General features: G+C 44.3%; 1 protein-coding gene across 1 annotated transcript in view; it reads right to left on the reverse strand.

Annotated features, from left to right (window-relative positions):
* Positions 1-17,963, reverse strand: part of PREP (prolyl endopeptidase) — an 85,882-nt gene that overhangs the window by 32,082 nt on the left and 35,837 nt on the right. The window contains exon 8 of the mRNA XM_069973611.1: positions 16,619-16,810. Coding sequence (XP_069829712.1) covers positions 16,619-16,810 — 192 coding nt within the window. The remainder of the gene's footprint in view (positions 1-16,618; positions 16,811-17,963) is intronic.

Below are 17,963 nucleotides of genomic sequence, written 5' to 3' on the forward strand. Positions count from 1 at the left end.
GCCCTATGACTAATCTAATAGAGACCAATGCCTCTATATTTTAAAATTTTATACATTTTTACTTGAAAGATGGAAAAGGGGGAAATGTCAACTTTTACATTGGGGGAGAGGCTTTGAAGTATTTTTTTAAACACTTTTTCTTGCACTTTTTAAGTCCCCCTTGGGGACTTATATAAGCAGCCATTAGATTGCTTATACTGATCAATGTAATTGCATAGCAATAATTAGCGAGATTGTCACTCAACATGTAGAGTCTGCCAAAGGCAGACTACAGTTTCCGTTCATACCACAGACTTCCTTAAATTTCACAACTGCTATAGATTGCTGCGTTTAAGAGGTTACAGGCAGTGGCGTAGCGACCGCGGTCGCAGGGGTCGCCGCCGCGACCGTGCCGCTACCAAGGGGGGGTGTTAGTACTTCCAGCGCAGGGAGCATCGCGTTAAGAAAAAAACAGGTCCCGCGAAGCTCCGCCCCCTCCGCACTAAGCCCCGCCTCCCGCCGGGGGAAGCCCGCCAGCGCGTGTGACCTGGGGGCTACAGAAATCATGCAGGTGAGTATAGATTTTTTTGTTTTTAAGGGGATGATGGGAGTGTAGTGGTATGATGAAGGAACAAGAGGATGATGGGGGTGTAGTGGTATGATGATGATGGAACAAGAGGATGATGAGCGGTGTAGTGGTATGATGATGATGGAACAAGAGGATGATGAGGGGTGTAGTGGTATGATGAAGGAACAAGAGGATGATGGGGTGTAGTGGTATGATGATGATGGAACAAGAGGATGATGAGGGGTGTAGTGGTATGATGATGATGATGGAACAAGAGGATGATGGGGGTGTAGTGGTATGATGATGATGGAACAAGAGAATGATGGGGGGTGTAGTGGTATGATGATGATGGAACAAGAGGATGATGGGGGTGTAGTGGTATGATGATGGAACAAGAGGATGATGAGGGGTGTAGTGGTATGATGATGATGGAACAAGAGGATGATGGGGGTGTAGTGGTATGATGATGGAACAAGAGGATGATGAGGGGTGTAGTGGTATGATGATGATGATGGAACAATAGGATGATGGGGGTGTAGTGGTATGATGATGATGGAACAAGAGGATGATGAGGGGTGTAGTGGTATGATGATGGAACAAGAGGATGATGGGGGTGTAGTGGTATGATGATGATGGAACAAGAGGATGATGGGGGTGTAGTGGTATGATGATGATGGAACAAGAGGATGATGGGGGGTGTAGTGGTATGATGATGAAGGAACAAGAGGATTATGAAGGAACAAGAGGATGATGAGGGGTGTAGTGGTATGATGATGGAACAAGAAGATGATGAGGATGTAGTGGTATGATGATGATGATGATGGAACAAGAGGATGATGGGGGGTGTAGTGGCATGATGATGGAACAAGAGGATGATGAGGGGTGTAGTGGTATGATGATGAAGGAACAAGAGGATGATGAGGATGTAGTGGTATGATGATGATGGAACAAGAGGATGATGGGGGGTGTAGTGGTATGATGATGAAGGAACAAGAGGATTATGAAGGAACAAGAGGATGATGAGGGGTGTAGTGGTATGATGATGGAACAAGAAGATGATGAGGATGTAGTGGTATGATGATGATGATGATGATGGAACAAGAGGATGATGGGGGGTGTAGTGGTATGATGATGAAACAAGAGGATGATGAGGGGTGTAGTGGTATGATGATGAAGGAACAAGAGGATGATGAGGATGTAGTGGTATGATGATGATGGAACAAGAGGATGATGAGGATGTAGTGGTATGATGATGATGGAACAAGAGGATGATGAGGATGTAGTGGTATGATGATGATGGAACAAGAGGATGATGAGGGGTGAAGTGGTATGATGATGAAAGGGCAGGAGGATGAAGGGGTAGTAGTATTATGGTGGAGGTGGTTGTAGTATGATGATGGAGGGGTAGGAGGATGAAAGGGGTAGTAGTATGATGATGGAGGGGCAGGAGGAGGGGACAACATGGGGGGCATCTGTAAGGGGGATAAAATGGGGGGCATCTATATGGTTGATAACATGGGGGCACTCTATATGGGGGTTAACATGGGGGGCATCTATAATAGGGACAACACAGGGGGCCATCTATAAGGGGGAAACATTGGGGGGCCATCTATAAGGTGGACTACACAGGGGGTGTATACAATAGGGGGATATGTACTATAAGGGAGTCACATAGAGTCAGGCTACCCACTAAATGAGGGTGTAAAGGGGCCAATACAGATGTGCAGTTTGTAGAGAGATGAGGATGGTGTCAGTGTGAGGAGCCTAATATGTTTGTCTGGCAGATTCTGTGGATTCGTGGCTCCAAAAAGTTCTCATAACAGCCCAGGGCAGATGGAGAAGATGAAAAGGGAAGAACTCCGATCAGAGAAGACGTCCCCTGTGAGTCACCTGATATATTTGCACTGTAATGTATATGGTGTATAGAGCCTGTGTAGAGCTGGGGCCACCTCTATATGACTGGATGAGGTGATATTGGTCTATGTACAGAGGATTTTATTCAGTAGCAGCGGTTGTGTTAGTCAGTATGTGGTAAGGGGGGGGGGGGCCCAAGTTGACCTCTTGCACCAGGGCCCAAGAGACATTAGCTACGCCCCTAGTTACAGGCAAAACACAGAGTGATCGCAGAGGTCTCACATTATGGTCAGCTCCTGCTGCGATAATGTGTACAGGGCTGCTCAAACACAATAAAACCCCTCCACACCAGGAACATGGACATTGCAACTGCACGGTGCATCAGCAGTGGCAATGTACATAGATGTATTGCTGACGTGAAGGGGGCAAAATAATAATAATTGCCCCACTGTGGGGCTAACGTGACCCAGTTTGTAACCAGAAGTATTTACTGCTTCTCTGGAGAGACTGGTCTGGCGACTGACTTTTGGTTAGAGACCTCACTCCATGGGCCCCACAGTGAGACCATAATGGTTCCCCCGAGTGTGGAAGGAACAGAACACCAGAGAACAATGCATGGATGTTGGTGAAAAAAAAGTCGGTTTTATCGGTTAGGATCTGAGAGTACATCAGTTGAAGAGAGGAGAGAGGGAGAGGGGAGACAACCATGTTCCTCTCCTTGCTCTAGGTCTGTATGTCCCTATAGACTTACATTGGCATTCTGTCTAGGTCACGTGACATAGTGGTCTGCTGCAGAAACTTCCAATGGAACAGCATTGAATGGAATCAAATAGAAAAAAGTTGAGCGGAGAGCACGCCTCACCGTACGGGACCCTTTTGTCTGGATACAATCCAACAAAAAAGCAGGAGACAGCACCTATTGATTCTTGATTTTTTTTATTCACATCTAACGTGACGTTTTAGCCTTTTTCAAGCTTGTTGGATAGTGGTCTGCTGAACTAGTAGCAGATTTTATTATCTGAATGACCTGTTCTATACTGTGGTCATTACAGAAACAAGAAACTATGATCCAGGCAATCCTGGACTACAATAAACAAGGAATTGCTGCTTAGTACCAGTATTAGACAACGCAATTTTTTATTCCCTCTGATTAGCGATTGCGAACAACCTGAAATTGTTCACCATATAACATGGAACGATACTGTTAGCTGCAATCATTATTTTGATCATACGTATACTCCTGATCCCATCGAATGAACGAATAATGTGTGCATTGTGAACGATTAACAAATGATTAATGATGATTTTTTTGGTTGTCTCAAAAGATGATATCAACAACAAACAAATTTTTGTTAGTCGTTTGATTGTTGCCTGCATACACACACTAAAAGCATATTGCTGAAATAAGAACCAAAATGAGGTACGTCTCTTGGCTTGCTCCTTGGTGCTGTTCCTATGCTATTAGCAGTGTTATTCTCGGTTCAGAGCACCATTAGGAGCACTGCCCCGTCCCCATCACGCGAGCCGGCCCATTGATTATCATCAGTAGACGCTCTGGGGGCGGCGCAGTGGTCCTAGTGGTGCTTTGGGCCGAGGATTACATTGCCAACAGCACAGGAACAACGCCGAGGAGGAAGGTAAGAGACATACCTTCCACTTTGGCACCCTGTAATTGTCTAACCTGCTAATAGTTCCCTTTTAAGCATTGGCTTCCCGAGAATAAACAACACACCATTGGCCTGCGTTACTGTAGAGAGTCCTAAAGGCTCCATATCTGGGAGAACTACTGTGGTAACCAAAAAGTTTCTTCCTACCAGAAATCACGTTCCTGGGACACTCTCATGTGATAAAATATTTATTAGCGTATTGGCTAAGAATTATCAATCTGTCAGAGACAAACACTTGTCACTTTTTCCCACAGCAACCAATCACAGCCGAGCTTTTATATCTTAACAAGCTCTGGCGAGATGAAAGCTGAGCTGTGATTGATGGCTACAGGCAAATCACTTCAGTCTTTGTCCCAGACAGACTGATAGATCTGGGCCAGTGGACATACAGTAATGTAGGCACTGGGTTTTTTTTAGCTCTTGCATAGAAGACCTATACCCCTAGATTACTGGGGTAATTTGAAATACATTTTTTAATTATAATGCATTTTTTCCTTATCTTGGTTTATTCTTTTTCCGCATCCTATTAGGACACATGTATGACAAAGAGGGATGTCAGTACTCTGCATAAACCACAGAAGAGATCTGCTAGACAGCAATGGCTAAGGGCCCTATTTCATGGGCCAAGTAAGGATGTAAACGAGCGCCGGTCTGCTAGATCGGCGCTAGTTTACTAGGCCTACTCCACGGCCCCGATGATCGTTAAGCGAGGGCTGCAGGGAGATCCTTACCGATGTCCTTGCAGCAATACATTACCTGTCCGGGCTTCTTCTCCGCTCAGTCTTCCTCCCCGGGTCCCGCTCGCAGCATCAGCAGCTTCGGTGCGGCCTGACTGAGCTGTCAGACCGATCAGCCAATCACTGGCCGTGGTGGTCCCGGCCAGTGATTGGCTGAGCGGTCTGACTGCTCAGTCAGGCTGCTCCGGAGTTGCTGATGCTGCGAGCGGGACCTGGGGAGGGAGGAAGACGGAGCGGAGGAGAAGCCTAGACAGATAATGTATGCTGCGCTTCTCAAATCGTCGGTCGCCCGCCGCGCACCGCTATTCCACCGTAGCGATTTGCGGTGGGGGACCGATGATTTTAGGTCTGGCCCTAAATAAACGATCAGCCGATGACACGATCATCGGCTAATCGTTCTCTCTATTCCACCGAGCAATAATCGGCCGAATCGGAAAACTTTTTTCCAATGGGACCAGAGCGGTGGAGCAACCAGTACCAGGGCACCCAGACCCCTTAGAAAACAATATTTCCTAGACAACCCCATAGTTGCACAGCCATTTTTGTACTATTTACTTTCCGTGCTGCTTTAATCTCTGCTCGGTACAGAACAAATCATGTTATCTTTACTGCAAATAACATTTTAGATCATCATAACAGACACTTCCTAACAGTGTTTGTATTCCATAATTCAAAGACGTACAACAGAAAAAGGTAGATCACTATCGGTTCTCCTAAGGCACAGCGTTTGTATTCACTTACATTCAATACTGGATCTCTTATGTTTAAATGACACACAGTACAAAGCATAGAGGTGCCACGGAGGAATTCTGATGTTGTTTCATAAAGGGCAAGCTCCTTGTCGGGAATAATCAAATCTATTTATCTAGGCTGGGATTTATGAAAGAGCAAGAATGAAAAGTTTACAACAGCATCTGCGCAAGCAGAATGGAGACACCACAAAAGGCCAAATGTGTGGAACGGTGATTAATAAAAAGGCACAAATTCTTATCTGCTGTCATTATCCGTTCTCTCCGAGATTTCACTGTGACCTGAATGCTGCCGAGAAAGATTCTTATTGTGATGAATACAGAGTAGATTAGGAGATTGCACAAAGTATAAGAATTCCGTATATAATTCAGCTATAGAAATGATTTATACTAAATAAAACTGATCTTACAATTGTTCTATGATAAAATGTAGCTTAAAAGTGAAAAGCAATCAAAATGAATCAGTCATTTAGTCAAGATTAGGGATCAGCCAACCTTGAGCACGCTGGGATTTGTCTGAACTAGAGTGCTTGGCATTTGATTACCGGTGGCTGAAGAAGTTGGATGCGGCCCTAGGGAGTCCAGGAAAACAGATACAGCCATAGGAAATATCCAGGTTTTCCAGAAGTGAATTTACAAATCTCTGGCACTTTTTGACACCAGTTGATTTAAAAGAAAAAAATAGCTGGAGTTGCCCTTTAAAGTGTCACTGTCGTGATTTTTTTTTTTTTTTCAGAAATCAATAGTCTAGGCGATTTTAAGAAGCTTTGTAATTAGGTTTATTAGCCAAAAAATGCATTTTTATCATGAAAAAGCAGTTTGAAGCTCTCTCCCCTGTCATTATTGTTCTCCTATGGAGAGAGCTAAAGAAAAGACCAAAACAGGACAACAAAGAGTTAATCTACAAATCCCTCACGGGATATCTCCTGTGACAGTCACCAGTGACCTGTCTGAGCTCAGATTACAGCTGTCACCCAGCTCTGTGCCTGTAATCCTCTGTTATCTGCTTTCTGCTGCCGGCTAACTCCCTCCTTCCTCCTCCCCCCTCCCCTCTCCGTAGAGCAGACAGGGTACGACTCATGCAACAAGTCACAATTTTCAGATTTTTTGCAGTGGATGGAAAAGAGGAAGGAGGGGGGGACCTGGGAAAAGGCTTTTTACATGCAGATAATGGCAGATTTGGCTAATAAACCCAATTACAAAGTTTCTTAAAATCGCCTGGACTATTGATCTCTGCAAAAAAAAAATACGACAGTGACTCTTTAAGCTTATTCTAAACAGGCATGTTCACTGATGTATGAAACCGCTCATTTTCTTCACCTCTAGAACTTGATGCTGGTAGACAGGACAGCACTTTAAGTGTGTCAGGTTCCCTTTAAATGCTAGTTGCTAATACACATTAGGGATGCTATTGGCACAGCTGCACAGAAATAGATACTAAATATCATAAAACTTTACATTAGCATGGTGTCTCCTCTAAACGCCATTTGTGAAGAACACTATATTTAGCCCAAGTCTCGGCTGAATTAATTAACCCCAACTGTTTCTGATTGCTGTGGAAAGGCTGATTCACCATAGTAAGAATACAAATGATTAGTCCCTTGATTAACCTTGAAACGAAGCTGGTAATGAGGTGAAATTGTTGTATCCTGCAGTAAACAGCAGAAAATTAAAAAAAGAGAATCTTTACATATCTGCTGGATGTCCATGAAAAGTGTCACACTATTCTCCATGCTAATTAAAGTATCTATATATAGAGCAGACACCGAGGGACAAACCTGACCATGCAGAAGGCAGATAGACATGTACCACATCCGCATCCTGAGATTATTCTCCAAAGATACCTGAAGCACATTGTATAGGAACAATCTGCAACCACACATTATGGCCGCTACTTAGGCTGGATCACATTATGATCCTCCATTTATCACGGATGCTTAATAGGATATACCGGCAAGCTCTCCGTACATGCAAAGCATGCCTGTGAGGGACAGAGCCTAAAAAAGTGTCCTTAACCCATAACAACTGATCCTCCGCTTCCACCTGCAGTTGTAGTCCCTGGCGTCCTGTATGTAACCCTGCTGCTTTCTATTTCTGCTCAGGTAACATAAGGTGACTGTTTATTTATGGATAGTTACATCAGGGGAGCTTCCCTGGTGGAGACAGAGAGCAGCCGGAGTCCCCAGCATGAAGTTGTAGAGAGGATACAGAGGACTTTGGAGGTGGCTGAAGCAGGGAAAATGGATATTAGGGATTATGGCAGGCACATTGGGAAACTCTAGAAGAGACTGAAGCCCGTGGCATTATTCAACCTCACAGGGAGGTTCTGATCGGTGCATTTGAGTATAAACATTTTTCTTAATCACTTAAGGCTACGTTCACACAGAGCAAAAGGAGCGGATTACGCAAGGAAATATTTCCGCCTGAAATCAACTGACGCTGAATTCCGAGCAGAATATAAGCAGAATCCCTGCGTATTCTGCTAGGAAAGTGTTCAGCTCGTAATCAGCTCTTGACAAATTCAGCGCGGAATACTCGAGGAATCCGCGCTGAATCCGCATGCATTCAGCGCTGAAATTCAGCGAGTATTTGGCGAGTAAACTAGACTATACCAGAACATATACTAGAATCCTCCTCCCCCCCTTTTCCCCATTTCCGCGCTGATTCAGCGAGTAATTTCCGCTTGTATTCCGCTTGTATTCCGCGCTGAATCCGCGCTGAAACAGAAAATCAGAGCCCCATTGGTTTGTATAGGCTTCTGCTAGCGGAAGAATGAACATGTTCATTCTTCTGGCGGAAAGCGGATTAGTTCAGTGTGGAAATTCCACTGTGTGAACTGCAGAGCAGAATTTCCATTCAACACAATGGAAATTAGCTCTGCACCTATTTTAACGGCTGAAATTTCAGCGCTGATTCAGCGCAGAAATTCAGCTGCTTTTGCTCAGTGGGAACGAGCCCTAAAAAGGATTCATTGATTACAATGGCAGTGCTTGAAAAAAAATACAGGGAGTGTAGGCAGGGCATTCTGAGCTCTGTGTTCTCCTGTGCTGTCAATAACAGTGCAGTGACAGAGAACTGGACACTAGAGTGAATGTACAGTAATAATAAAGCGAAGTGCTTTGTTATCCCTGTAATTTGCTCATCAGCCGCCTGCCTTTTAACTCACTGCCGCTCCATGTCGCTTCTTCCCAGGTGCTGAGAAAAGCTGTATCTAGTCCTGGAAATCCGGCAGAAATTTTCCCAGGACAGGATCCAGCTTTTCCCAGCACTGGGGAGGAGAGGCACATCATCTAGACTAATATAGACAACAATTTTGTGTGCGTGAAATTTGTAATTCTACAGCACATCTGTAAATGCAGTTTATCTATCTCACTATTCTATGCCTGAATTATGCACAGTGATGAATTGCTATTAAACTAAAATTACATTTAAGCAAACCACAAGACTTCTGGAACTGCTAGGGTTCTGCTAGGGATCCATCCTTCGCCATAGACTTGTATTGCTTGGAATCTAACCCATGGGCTATGCATAATTTGTAACCAGAGTGGATAACATTTTAGTGTGTGTGTGTGTGTGTTTCATTACAGAAGGAAACATTTTTTATCTGATAAGATATATTTCAAAGTTCCTTATTGTCGTTATGTTCCCACAATGTCTTTTTATGTAAAATAAAGGCTGTTATTTTACATTGGCTGCCATAAATAATTATTGTGATTGTTAACAGCCGTACAACGGGGGGGGGGGGGGGGGGGGGGGGGGTAATGCACAGCCAAGTCAATGGTGCTCATAGTGTGACATACTAAACAAGCAACAATTTCATATAAGAGAGTACAGATGTATGTCATAAAACACTAGGCACACAGCTTATATGTTCAAAAGTATATAAATTCTATCTTTATTTGTGACACAATATTTACAAAACAACACTACACAAACCCCAAAACACAAAAAAAAAAAAAAAAAAACCTTAAAAACCCAAATGTAACCAGAAGGGATCCATACACAAGTAAAAAAAACATCCCTTCATCTCCACTCAGCTCAATATGAATGTACCCACATTCTACCAAATAAATATGAATACTGTACAACCTCACTGGTGAAAGAAATCACAAAATACCAGCGCATGTGCATAAGTGCAACACTATGAAAAATACAATGTAAAGACAATATATATTTTTTGTCTTTACACTGTATTTTTCATAGTGTTGCACTTATGCACTTGCAGTGATATTTTGCGATTTCTTTCACCAGTGAGGTTGTACAGTATTTATATTTATTTAGAGTGTGGCTACATTCATATTGAGCTGAGTGGGGATGAAGGGATCTTTTGTATTGTGTATGGATCCCTTCTGGATACATTTGGTTTTTTAAGTGTTTTTAAAGGACAAGTGCCATGAAAAACTTTTTCCCAGTAATTGAAGCACATTACAAAGTTATATAACTCTGTAATATGCTTCAATCACCTATCTGCCTCCCTTCCCTGTCTTTTCCCCCCTCCACCCCCCACCAGGAAGTGTCCTGACTCACACAGACCTGATTACTGTACACTAGCCTCCCCCTCCCCTGCCTTGTCAGGTGACAGCTTGCTCACCTCCGATTGGCTGAACAACTGCAAGTCATCACTTGTCACATCTCACTTGCTTATCTTCCCTCTGACTGACTCCGGCACATAGGCAGCTCCCCCCTCCCCTCATCCCCTCTCTCCTGCTGCTGTGGACTCAGTGAAGGAGTCATGTCACTAGAGAAGATAAGCTGAGCAAGCAGAGTCACCTGACAAGGAGGGGGAGGCTGGTGTAACAGGACCTAGAGCAGCCCTCCTGCTGATGACTCATCCTCACAAGAAGGAGCTGCCTGGTGACAGTGACGACAGTAATTAGGTCTGTGTGAGTCAGGACACTTCCTGGTGGGGGGTGGAGGGGGGAAAAGACAGGGAAGGGAGGCAGATAGGTGATTGAAGCATATTACAGAGTTATATAACTTTGTAATGTGCTTCAATTACTGGGAAAAAGTTTTTCATGGCACTTGTCCTTTAACCCCTTAGTGACCGCCATGCTGCCTTTTCACGGCGGCCACTAATGGGCTTTATTCCGATGCGTACGCCTTTTAACGGCGGGCGCATCGGAATAAATTACCACCCGGCGGCGGCTGCAGGACGGGTGATCAGCGGTCAGTGTGACCGCTGACACCCTCCTGTAACTGCCCGGAGCGGAGGATTCTCCGCTCCGGGCAGTTTAACCCGTTAAATGCCGCTGTCAAACCATGACAGCGGCATCTAACGGGTCCCGGTGGATCCCGGACGGCGCCGTGGGTCACTTACATAATCGCGATGTCCCGCGGCGCCGTCCGGGGTCCCGATGTCTCCATGGTGATTCCGGGGTCCTAATGAAGGTCCCCGGGGTCTCCATGGAGATGCCTGATGTTGACAGGGGTGGCCGCGGCTATTGCCTGTCAGCATGAGGTATGATACAATACATTGCAGTACATCAGCTACTGCAATGTATTGTATCAGTGATCAAAGTATTTTACACTAGTGTACAGTAATGTACACTAGTGTAAAAGTAAAAAAAAGTGAAAAAAGTGTGCACCAAACACAACACAGCCCCCCCCCAATAATAAAGATGCATTACATTCCCCATACACTATAAAACATTACATAAAAGTGATCAAAAACACAAATCCTATACATATTTAGTATCGTTACGTCCGTAATGACCCAATCTATAAAACTATATCAATAATTATATCGCACGACACACGCTGTAAAAAAAAATAAAAAAAACAGTACTAGAATAGCTGTATTTTATCAATCCACTTTAGAAAATACGTCATAAAAGAGATCAAAAAGTCATGTACATATAAAACTTGGTATCAATAGAAACTACAGATCTTCCCGCAAAAAATAAGCCCAAAACCAGCTCTGTCGCGCAAAAGATGAGAACGCTATGGATCTTGCAATGTGGCGACAGTTTTTGTGGGTTTTGGCTAGGAAGATAGTTTCTATTGCGCCAAAGCGGTAATAGTTAAAAAAAACTCACACAAATGTGGTATCGCCGTAACCGTAGCGACCCAGAGAATACATGTATTATGTTATTAGTGACCGCCGATACGGATTTTTACGGCGATCACTAATGGGCTCTATTCTGCTGCCATCAGCTCTTTATGGTGATGGTACAGAATAGTGCACCGACGCCGGTAATGCCTGCAGCCCCCTCCTCTCAGCTACCGGAGGTAGCTGAGGGGTTGGGGGAGAGTGTGGGGTCAGTCCCGGCCAGTCCCCTCACCGGTGATCGCCGTTATTATCAGTATAAAGGCGGCTACCGGTAACGGGCATTGCCAGCGCAGCTGAACGCTTTCATCTCTTCTCATCGTGAATCCACAGTGAGAGGAGATGAAAACATGTCCCCCCCATCCCCAGAATTAACCCTAGTGACCTGGCCACTGACCCTCCCCTCCCTGGGCGGCCATCTGATCCAAGATGGCCGCAGTCATCACTGTGAACAGACTCTGTTCACAGTGATGGATTCCTAAAAATGATCCAAGCTTCATTCTCTCCACCACCGGAGGTGGCGGAGAGCATGGGGCAATGATCGGTGACCACCCGGTGTGGTCCTAGTACAAGTGATCAGCGGTATATACTATATACCACTGATCGCTTGTTCCAAATGGTGCCGGCACTTTTTTACGCCTGTCACCAAAGTCAAGTGCCCTGGATTACCCGTAACCACCCTGGATTACTTGTAACCACCCCAGATTACCTGTAACCACCCCAGATTACCCATCACCACCCCAGATTACCCGTAACCACCCCAGATTACCCGTAACCACCCCAGATTGCCCGTAACCACCCCAGATTGCCCGTAACCACCCTAGATTGCCTGTAACCTCCCCAGATTGTCCGTATCCACCCCAGACAGCCCATAACCATCCCAGATAGCCCATAACCATCCCAGACAGCCCATAACCATCCCAGACAGCCCATAACCATCCCAGACAGCCCATAACCATCCCAGACAGCCCATAACCATCCCAGACAGCCCATAACCATCCCAGACAGCCCATAACCACCCCAGATTGCCTGTCACCACCCCAGAATGCCCGTAATCTCCCCAGATTGCCCGTAATCTCCCCAGATTGCCCGTATCCCCCCCATAGCCCATAACCATTCCAGACAGCCCGTAACCACCCCAGATTGCCAGACTGCCTGTAACTACCCCAAATTGCCTGTAACCACCACAGATTGCTCGCAACCACCCCAGATTTCCCGTCACCACCCCAGATTTTCCGTCACCACCCCAGATTGCCCGTTGCAACCCCAGATAGTCAGTGAACACCACCAGATTGCCCGTCAACACCCCAGATAGTGAACACCATCAGATTGCCATCACCACCCCAGATAGCCAGTAACCACCCCTAGATAGCCAGTAAACACCCCAAGATTGCCCATAACCACCCCATACAGCCAGTAACCACCCCAGATTGCCTGTGACCACCCCAGATTGACCGTAACCACCCCAGATTGACCGTAACCACCCCAGATTGACCGTAACCACCCCAGATTGACCGTAACCACCCCAGATTGACCGTAACCACCCCAGATTGACCGTAACCACCCCAGATTGACCGTAACCACCCCAGATTGACCGTAACCACCCCAGATTGGCACAGACTGCTCGTAACCACCCCAGATTGCCCATAACACACCAGATTGCCTGCTGCCACCTCAGATAGCCAGTAAACACCCTGAGATTGTCTATTACCACCCCAGATAACCAGTAAACACCCACATATTGCCTGTAACTAAAATGACACTCCTTCTCTTCTGAGCCCTGCTGTGTGCCCATACAGTGGTTTATGCCCACATATGGGGTACCATTGTACTCAGGAGAACCTCCGTTACAAGTTTTGGGGTGCTTTTTCTCCCTTGTTCCTAGTGAAATTGAGAAATTTCAAACTAAACAAACATGTTATTGAAAAAATTAAATTTTTTTCATTTTTACGGTCTAGTTTTGAATACTTTCCTCCAATACCTGTGGAGTCAAAATGCTCACCACACCCCAAGATAAATTCCTTGAGGGGTGTACTTTCCAAAATGGGGTGATTTTGGGGGGGAGGGTTCTATTCTGTAGACATTACAGGGGCACTGCAAACGCACCTGGCGCTCAGAAACTTCTTCAGGAAAATCATGCACTGAAAATGCTTGGCGCTCCCTTCCTTCTGTGGCCCGCTGTGTGCCCACACAGTGGTTTATGCCCACATATGGGGTATCGTTCTACTCAGGAGTACCTGCGTTACATATATTGGGGTGAGTTTTCTCCCCTGTTTCTCGTGAAATTGAGAAATTTCAAACTAAACAAACATGTTATTGGAAAAATTCAATTTTTTCATTTTTACTGTCTTCTTTTGAATACTTTCCTCTAATACCTGTGGGGTCAAAATGGTCACCACACCCCAAGATGTATTCTTTGATGGGTGTACTTTCCAAAATGGGGTGACTTTTGGGGGGGGGTTCTATTCTGCTGACACTACAGGGGCTCTGCAAACGCACCTGGCGCTCAGAAATTTCTTCAGCAAAATCTGAACTGGAAATGCTAATAGGTGCTCCCTTCCTTCTGAGGCTTGCTCTGTGCCCATACAGTGGTTTACGCCCGCATGTTGGGTACCGTTCTACTCAGGAGAACCTGCATTACAAAATTTGGGGTGCATTTTCTCTCATATTATGAAAATGAGATACTTTAATCTTAACAAATATATTATTGGAAAATTTCTATTTTCCATTTTTTTCCGGCCTAATTGTGAATACTTTCCTCCAGCCCCTGTAGGGTTAAAATGCTCATTATACCCCCTAGATTAATTCTTTAAGGTGTCTAGTTTCCAAAATGGGGTCACTTATGGGAGTTTCCAGTATACAAGCCTCCTAAATCAACTTAAAAAAAGAACTGGTCCCTAAAAAAATCAGTTTTGGAAATTTCATGAAAATTTGATAATTTGCTCATACATTTCTAACCCCTGTAACACCCTAAAAAAGTGAAATATGTTTACGAAATGAAGCCAGAATAAAGAGGACATATTGATAATGTGACTTACTAACTAATTTTTGTCATGTGCCTTTTTTTTTTAGAAGCAAAGAATTTCAAAGTTCGTAAAGTGCAAAATTTTCAAATTTTTCATTATATTTTGATGTTTTTCACAAAAAACACACAAAGTAGTGACCAAATTTTGCCACTAACATAAAGTACCATATGTTACGAAAAAACAATCTCAGAATCGCTAGCATACGTTAAAGCATCACTGAGCTATAAGCGCATAAAGTGAGACAGGTCAGATTTTGAAAAATGAGCCTGGTCATTAAGGCCCAAACAGGCTTGGTCCCTAAGGGGTTAATGTTTTTGGGTTTGTGTAGGGTTGTTTTGTAAATATTGTCATGAATAAAGATAGTATTTATATACTTTTGAACTTTTAAGCTGTGTGCCTAGTGTTTTATGACATACATCTGTCCTCTCTTATATGAGATTATTAACAGCTGTCATTACGTGGTAACGTAGCCAAAGACAGCTAAATGAGAGGCGACATGCGACTCCTCTCCCCAAGAACTACGCAACATTGTAGGCATTTGGGTGCTCAATTTCCAGGCGAGATGTTCACTTGATAAAATGACTGAAGGATTTTTTATGTTGGCTGCCTGAAGTTCGATGTCTAAAAACTAAAAAGCTGGACTCAGCTTATCAAAACACATTAGCATTCAGAAAGCAACTACCTGGATTCTTCTTGGCTAATTGGAACATCTCGCAGAGCTTTTGAAGTATAGTGGAAATTTTGTTCTGCATACAAATTCATTATTGATATATTTTAAGTATACTGCAGTCTTTAGGAACACAAATAAAATACACAGTAAACAGTGTATGTGTCCACTTACTGCTGCTCTTCCTCATATAAGTCATTCACTTGTAGATGGTCAAAGGGCAATTTTAAAGGGGTATTTACATCCAGCTCATCCAATCACTGGCTGAGACAGGACACTGCTTCGGCCAGTGACTCGCTGAGCTAGTAAGTCCTGCACCTGAGTGGCAGTGACTTGCTCAGTCAGTCAGTGGCGAGGTGGCACCCCGCTATGGCTGCTGACTGGATGACATGTCACGACCTGGGTCCCTGCTTTGACTAGGAAGCGGCCGGGGGACTGGGAACCGGAGTGGTGGACTGGGAACTGGAGTGGGGGACAGCGACACCAGCGCTGGAGCTGGGGAGGTAGGAGCATGTTGTTATGTGCAGCAACCTCCTGAGCCCGGACTTCTCCTTCAATCAGCTAATACATGGAGCAATTCATGGCCAGTGGCTGATGATATTTAAAGGAGAAGTTCAGTGAAAATTTTTATTTAAGTATTTTACTGTCCCCCAAAAGTTATACAAATCACCAATATACACTTATTACAGGAAATACACATAAAGTGCTTTTTTCCCTGCACTTACTAATGCATCAAGGCTTCACTTCCTGGATAAAATGGTGATGTCACTTCCTGGATAACATGGTGATGTCACTTCCTGAATAACATGGTGATGTCACTACCCGACTACCAGAGCTGTGCGGGCTGTGGCTGCTGGAGAGAATGATGGCAGGGGGACACTGAGGGACACAGGGCACTGGAGGGACACTGAGCATCCCCCTGCCATCATCCTCTCCAGCAGCCACAGCCCGCACAGCTCTGGGAGTCGGGTCGTGACATCACCATTTTATCCAGGAAGAGAAGCCTTGATGCAGTAGTAAGTGCAGGGAAAAAAGGACTTTATAAGCATTTCCTGTAATAAGTGTATATTGGTGATTTGTATAACTTTTGGGGGGGCAATACAACACCTCAATAAAAATTTTTGCTGGACTTCTCCTTTAAATTTGTTGAAGGACAACGATCAGCAGATGAGTGCTCGCTCCTCGGCTGATCACTGTTTTTATTACAGAGCTCAGCGTTAAAGGGCCCTTAGAGTGTGACGGAAAACAGGAACATTATACGAGGACAACCAATCCATCCGTTTTCTACAGACTACAGGAATAAAGTAGCTTTAGCATACACTTACCTAAAACATCCTTTTCATGCTCTGGCACAAGCTCCTTCCAGCTGGATTCATCCGGATTACTGAAGTCTATGTTGATCAGCTTGTAGTTTGGGGCATTGCGGTTAGTTTTAAATGTGAACACAGTCCCTTCATTTGTGATATATTCATATTCTGCATCAAAATTATCTATTAGTTTCACCCACGGAAGAATTCCTGTAAGAGAAGAATTGAATCAGATAGGAAGGATCTACAGCAGAGATAAAGAAAGGAAGTTTTATATAGAAGGATATTGCAGTATGTGTACTGTGCATTTCTAGGATCCTCGCTAGCCATACGCAGGAGCTGCAGAGATAACACAATGTATGCCCAGAATGCAAAGTTCAGATCTTCATAAACAGATTTCTTAGGCTGTCAGTGTCACAAAAGCCAACTTCTGGAAAGTAAAAATGCCCTGTGGCTGTTCTTATTGTGCTTCATGTCCCGGGTACATTCAAACCAAAGCTAAGCTCCGAGATGGCAGAGAAGGAGCATATGCTTGAGCTTCCACGTACTGACATTGTTCTTTCACATCAAAGTCGCTCTTATCTGCTAGTAAGAGAACTGAATGGCAGGGACGGAGTCTTCTACAGCAGAACTGAACTTTCTTTACTAGTTTAATTTATGAAAAAAGTTGAAAAAAAAATATCTAAAAATCTAAAATACAACAAAACAATTAAAAAAAAAAAAAAATCAAGTGTTCGCTTTTTCCCCTGACATACTAATAGTGTTGATTGAACTTGTCAAACTGTTTGGGTTCGGCAACATTCTGCTTTACTTGTAACTTGAATGCTCAGCAGGAGAAGTTGGATGCTCAGCAGGAGAAGTTGGATGCTGCCATAGGGCTGTCAGTTTTTTTTTGTGCAACCAGTTGGAATCCCGGCCGGAGCGTATGCTATGCGCTCCGGCCGGGATTCCGTTCATTCAAATACTGTACAACTTATGATTTGTATAAATCACGGCTGTTGTTGCAAATTGCAACAACAGCTGTGATGTATGCAAAACATATGTTGTGTGAACATATGGTCACATGCTCCTCCACGTCGGCCATCTTATGGACAGACTCACCACAGAGCAGGACAGCACAGCCTGGAGGAGGGGAGTCTGATTTTAGCTCTATGAGGTACACAGTGAGCTGCTTTCAGTAAGGGCTGTGTGTACGCTTAATACTGTACACTGAGCTATTTAAAGTGGCCAACCCTTTAAATGGATCCGTTAAATGGACAACAAAAACACAATGTGAACCCAGCCTTAGTTACAAGTAAATGTGACAGCAAACCCTATTAATACACTGCAGGTTTACCATGGAATTACCATTTCAATCAATTCA

This window comes from Dendropsophus ebraccatus, chromosome 6 (assembly GCF_027789765.1).
Source record: "Dendropsophus ebraccatus isolate aDenEbr1 chromosome 6, aDenEbr1.pat, whole genome shotgun sequence".
In the NCBI taxonomy this organism is placed as follows: Eukaryota; Metazoa; Chordata; class Amphibia; order Anura; family Hylidae; genus Dendropsophus; species Dendropsophus ebraccatus.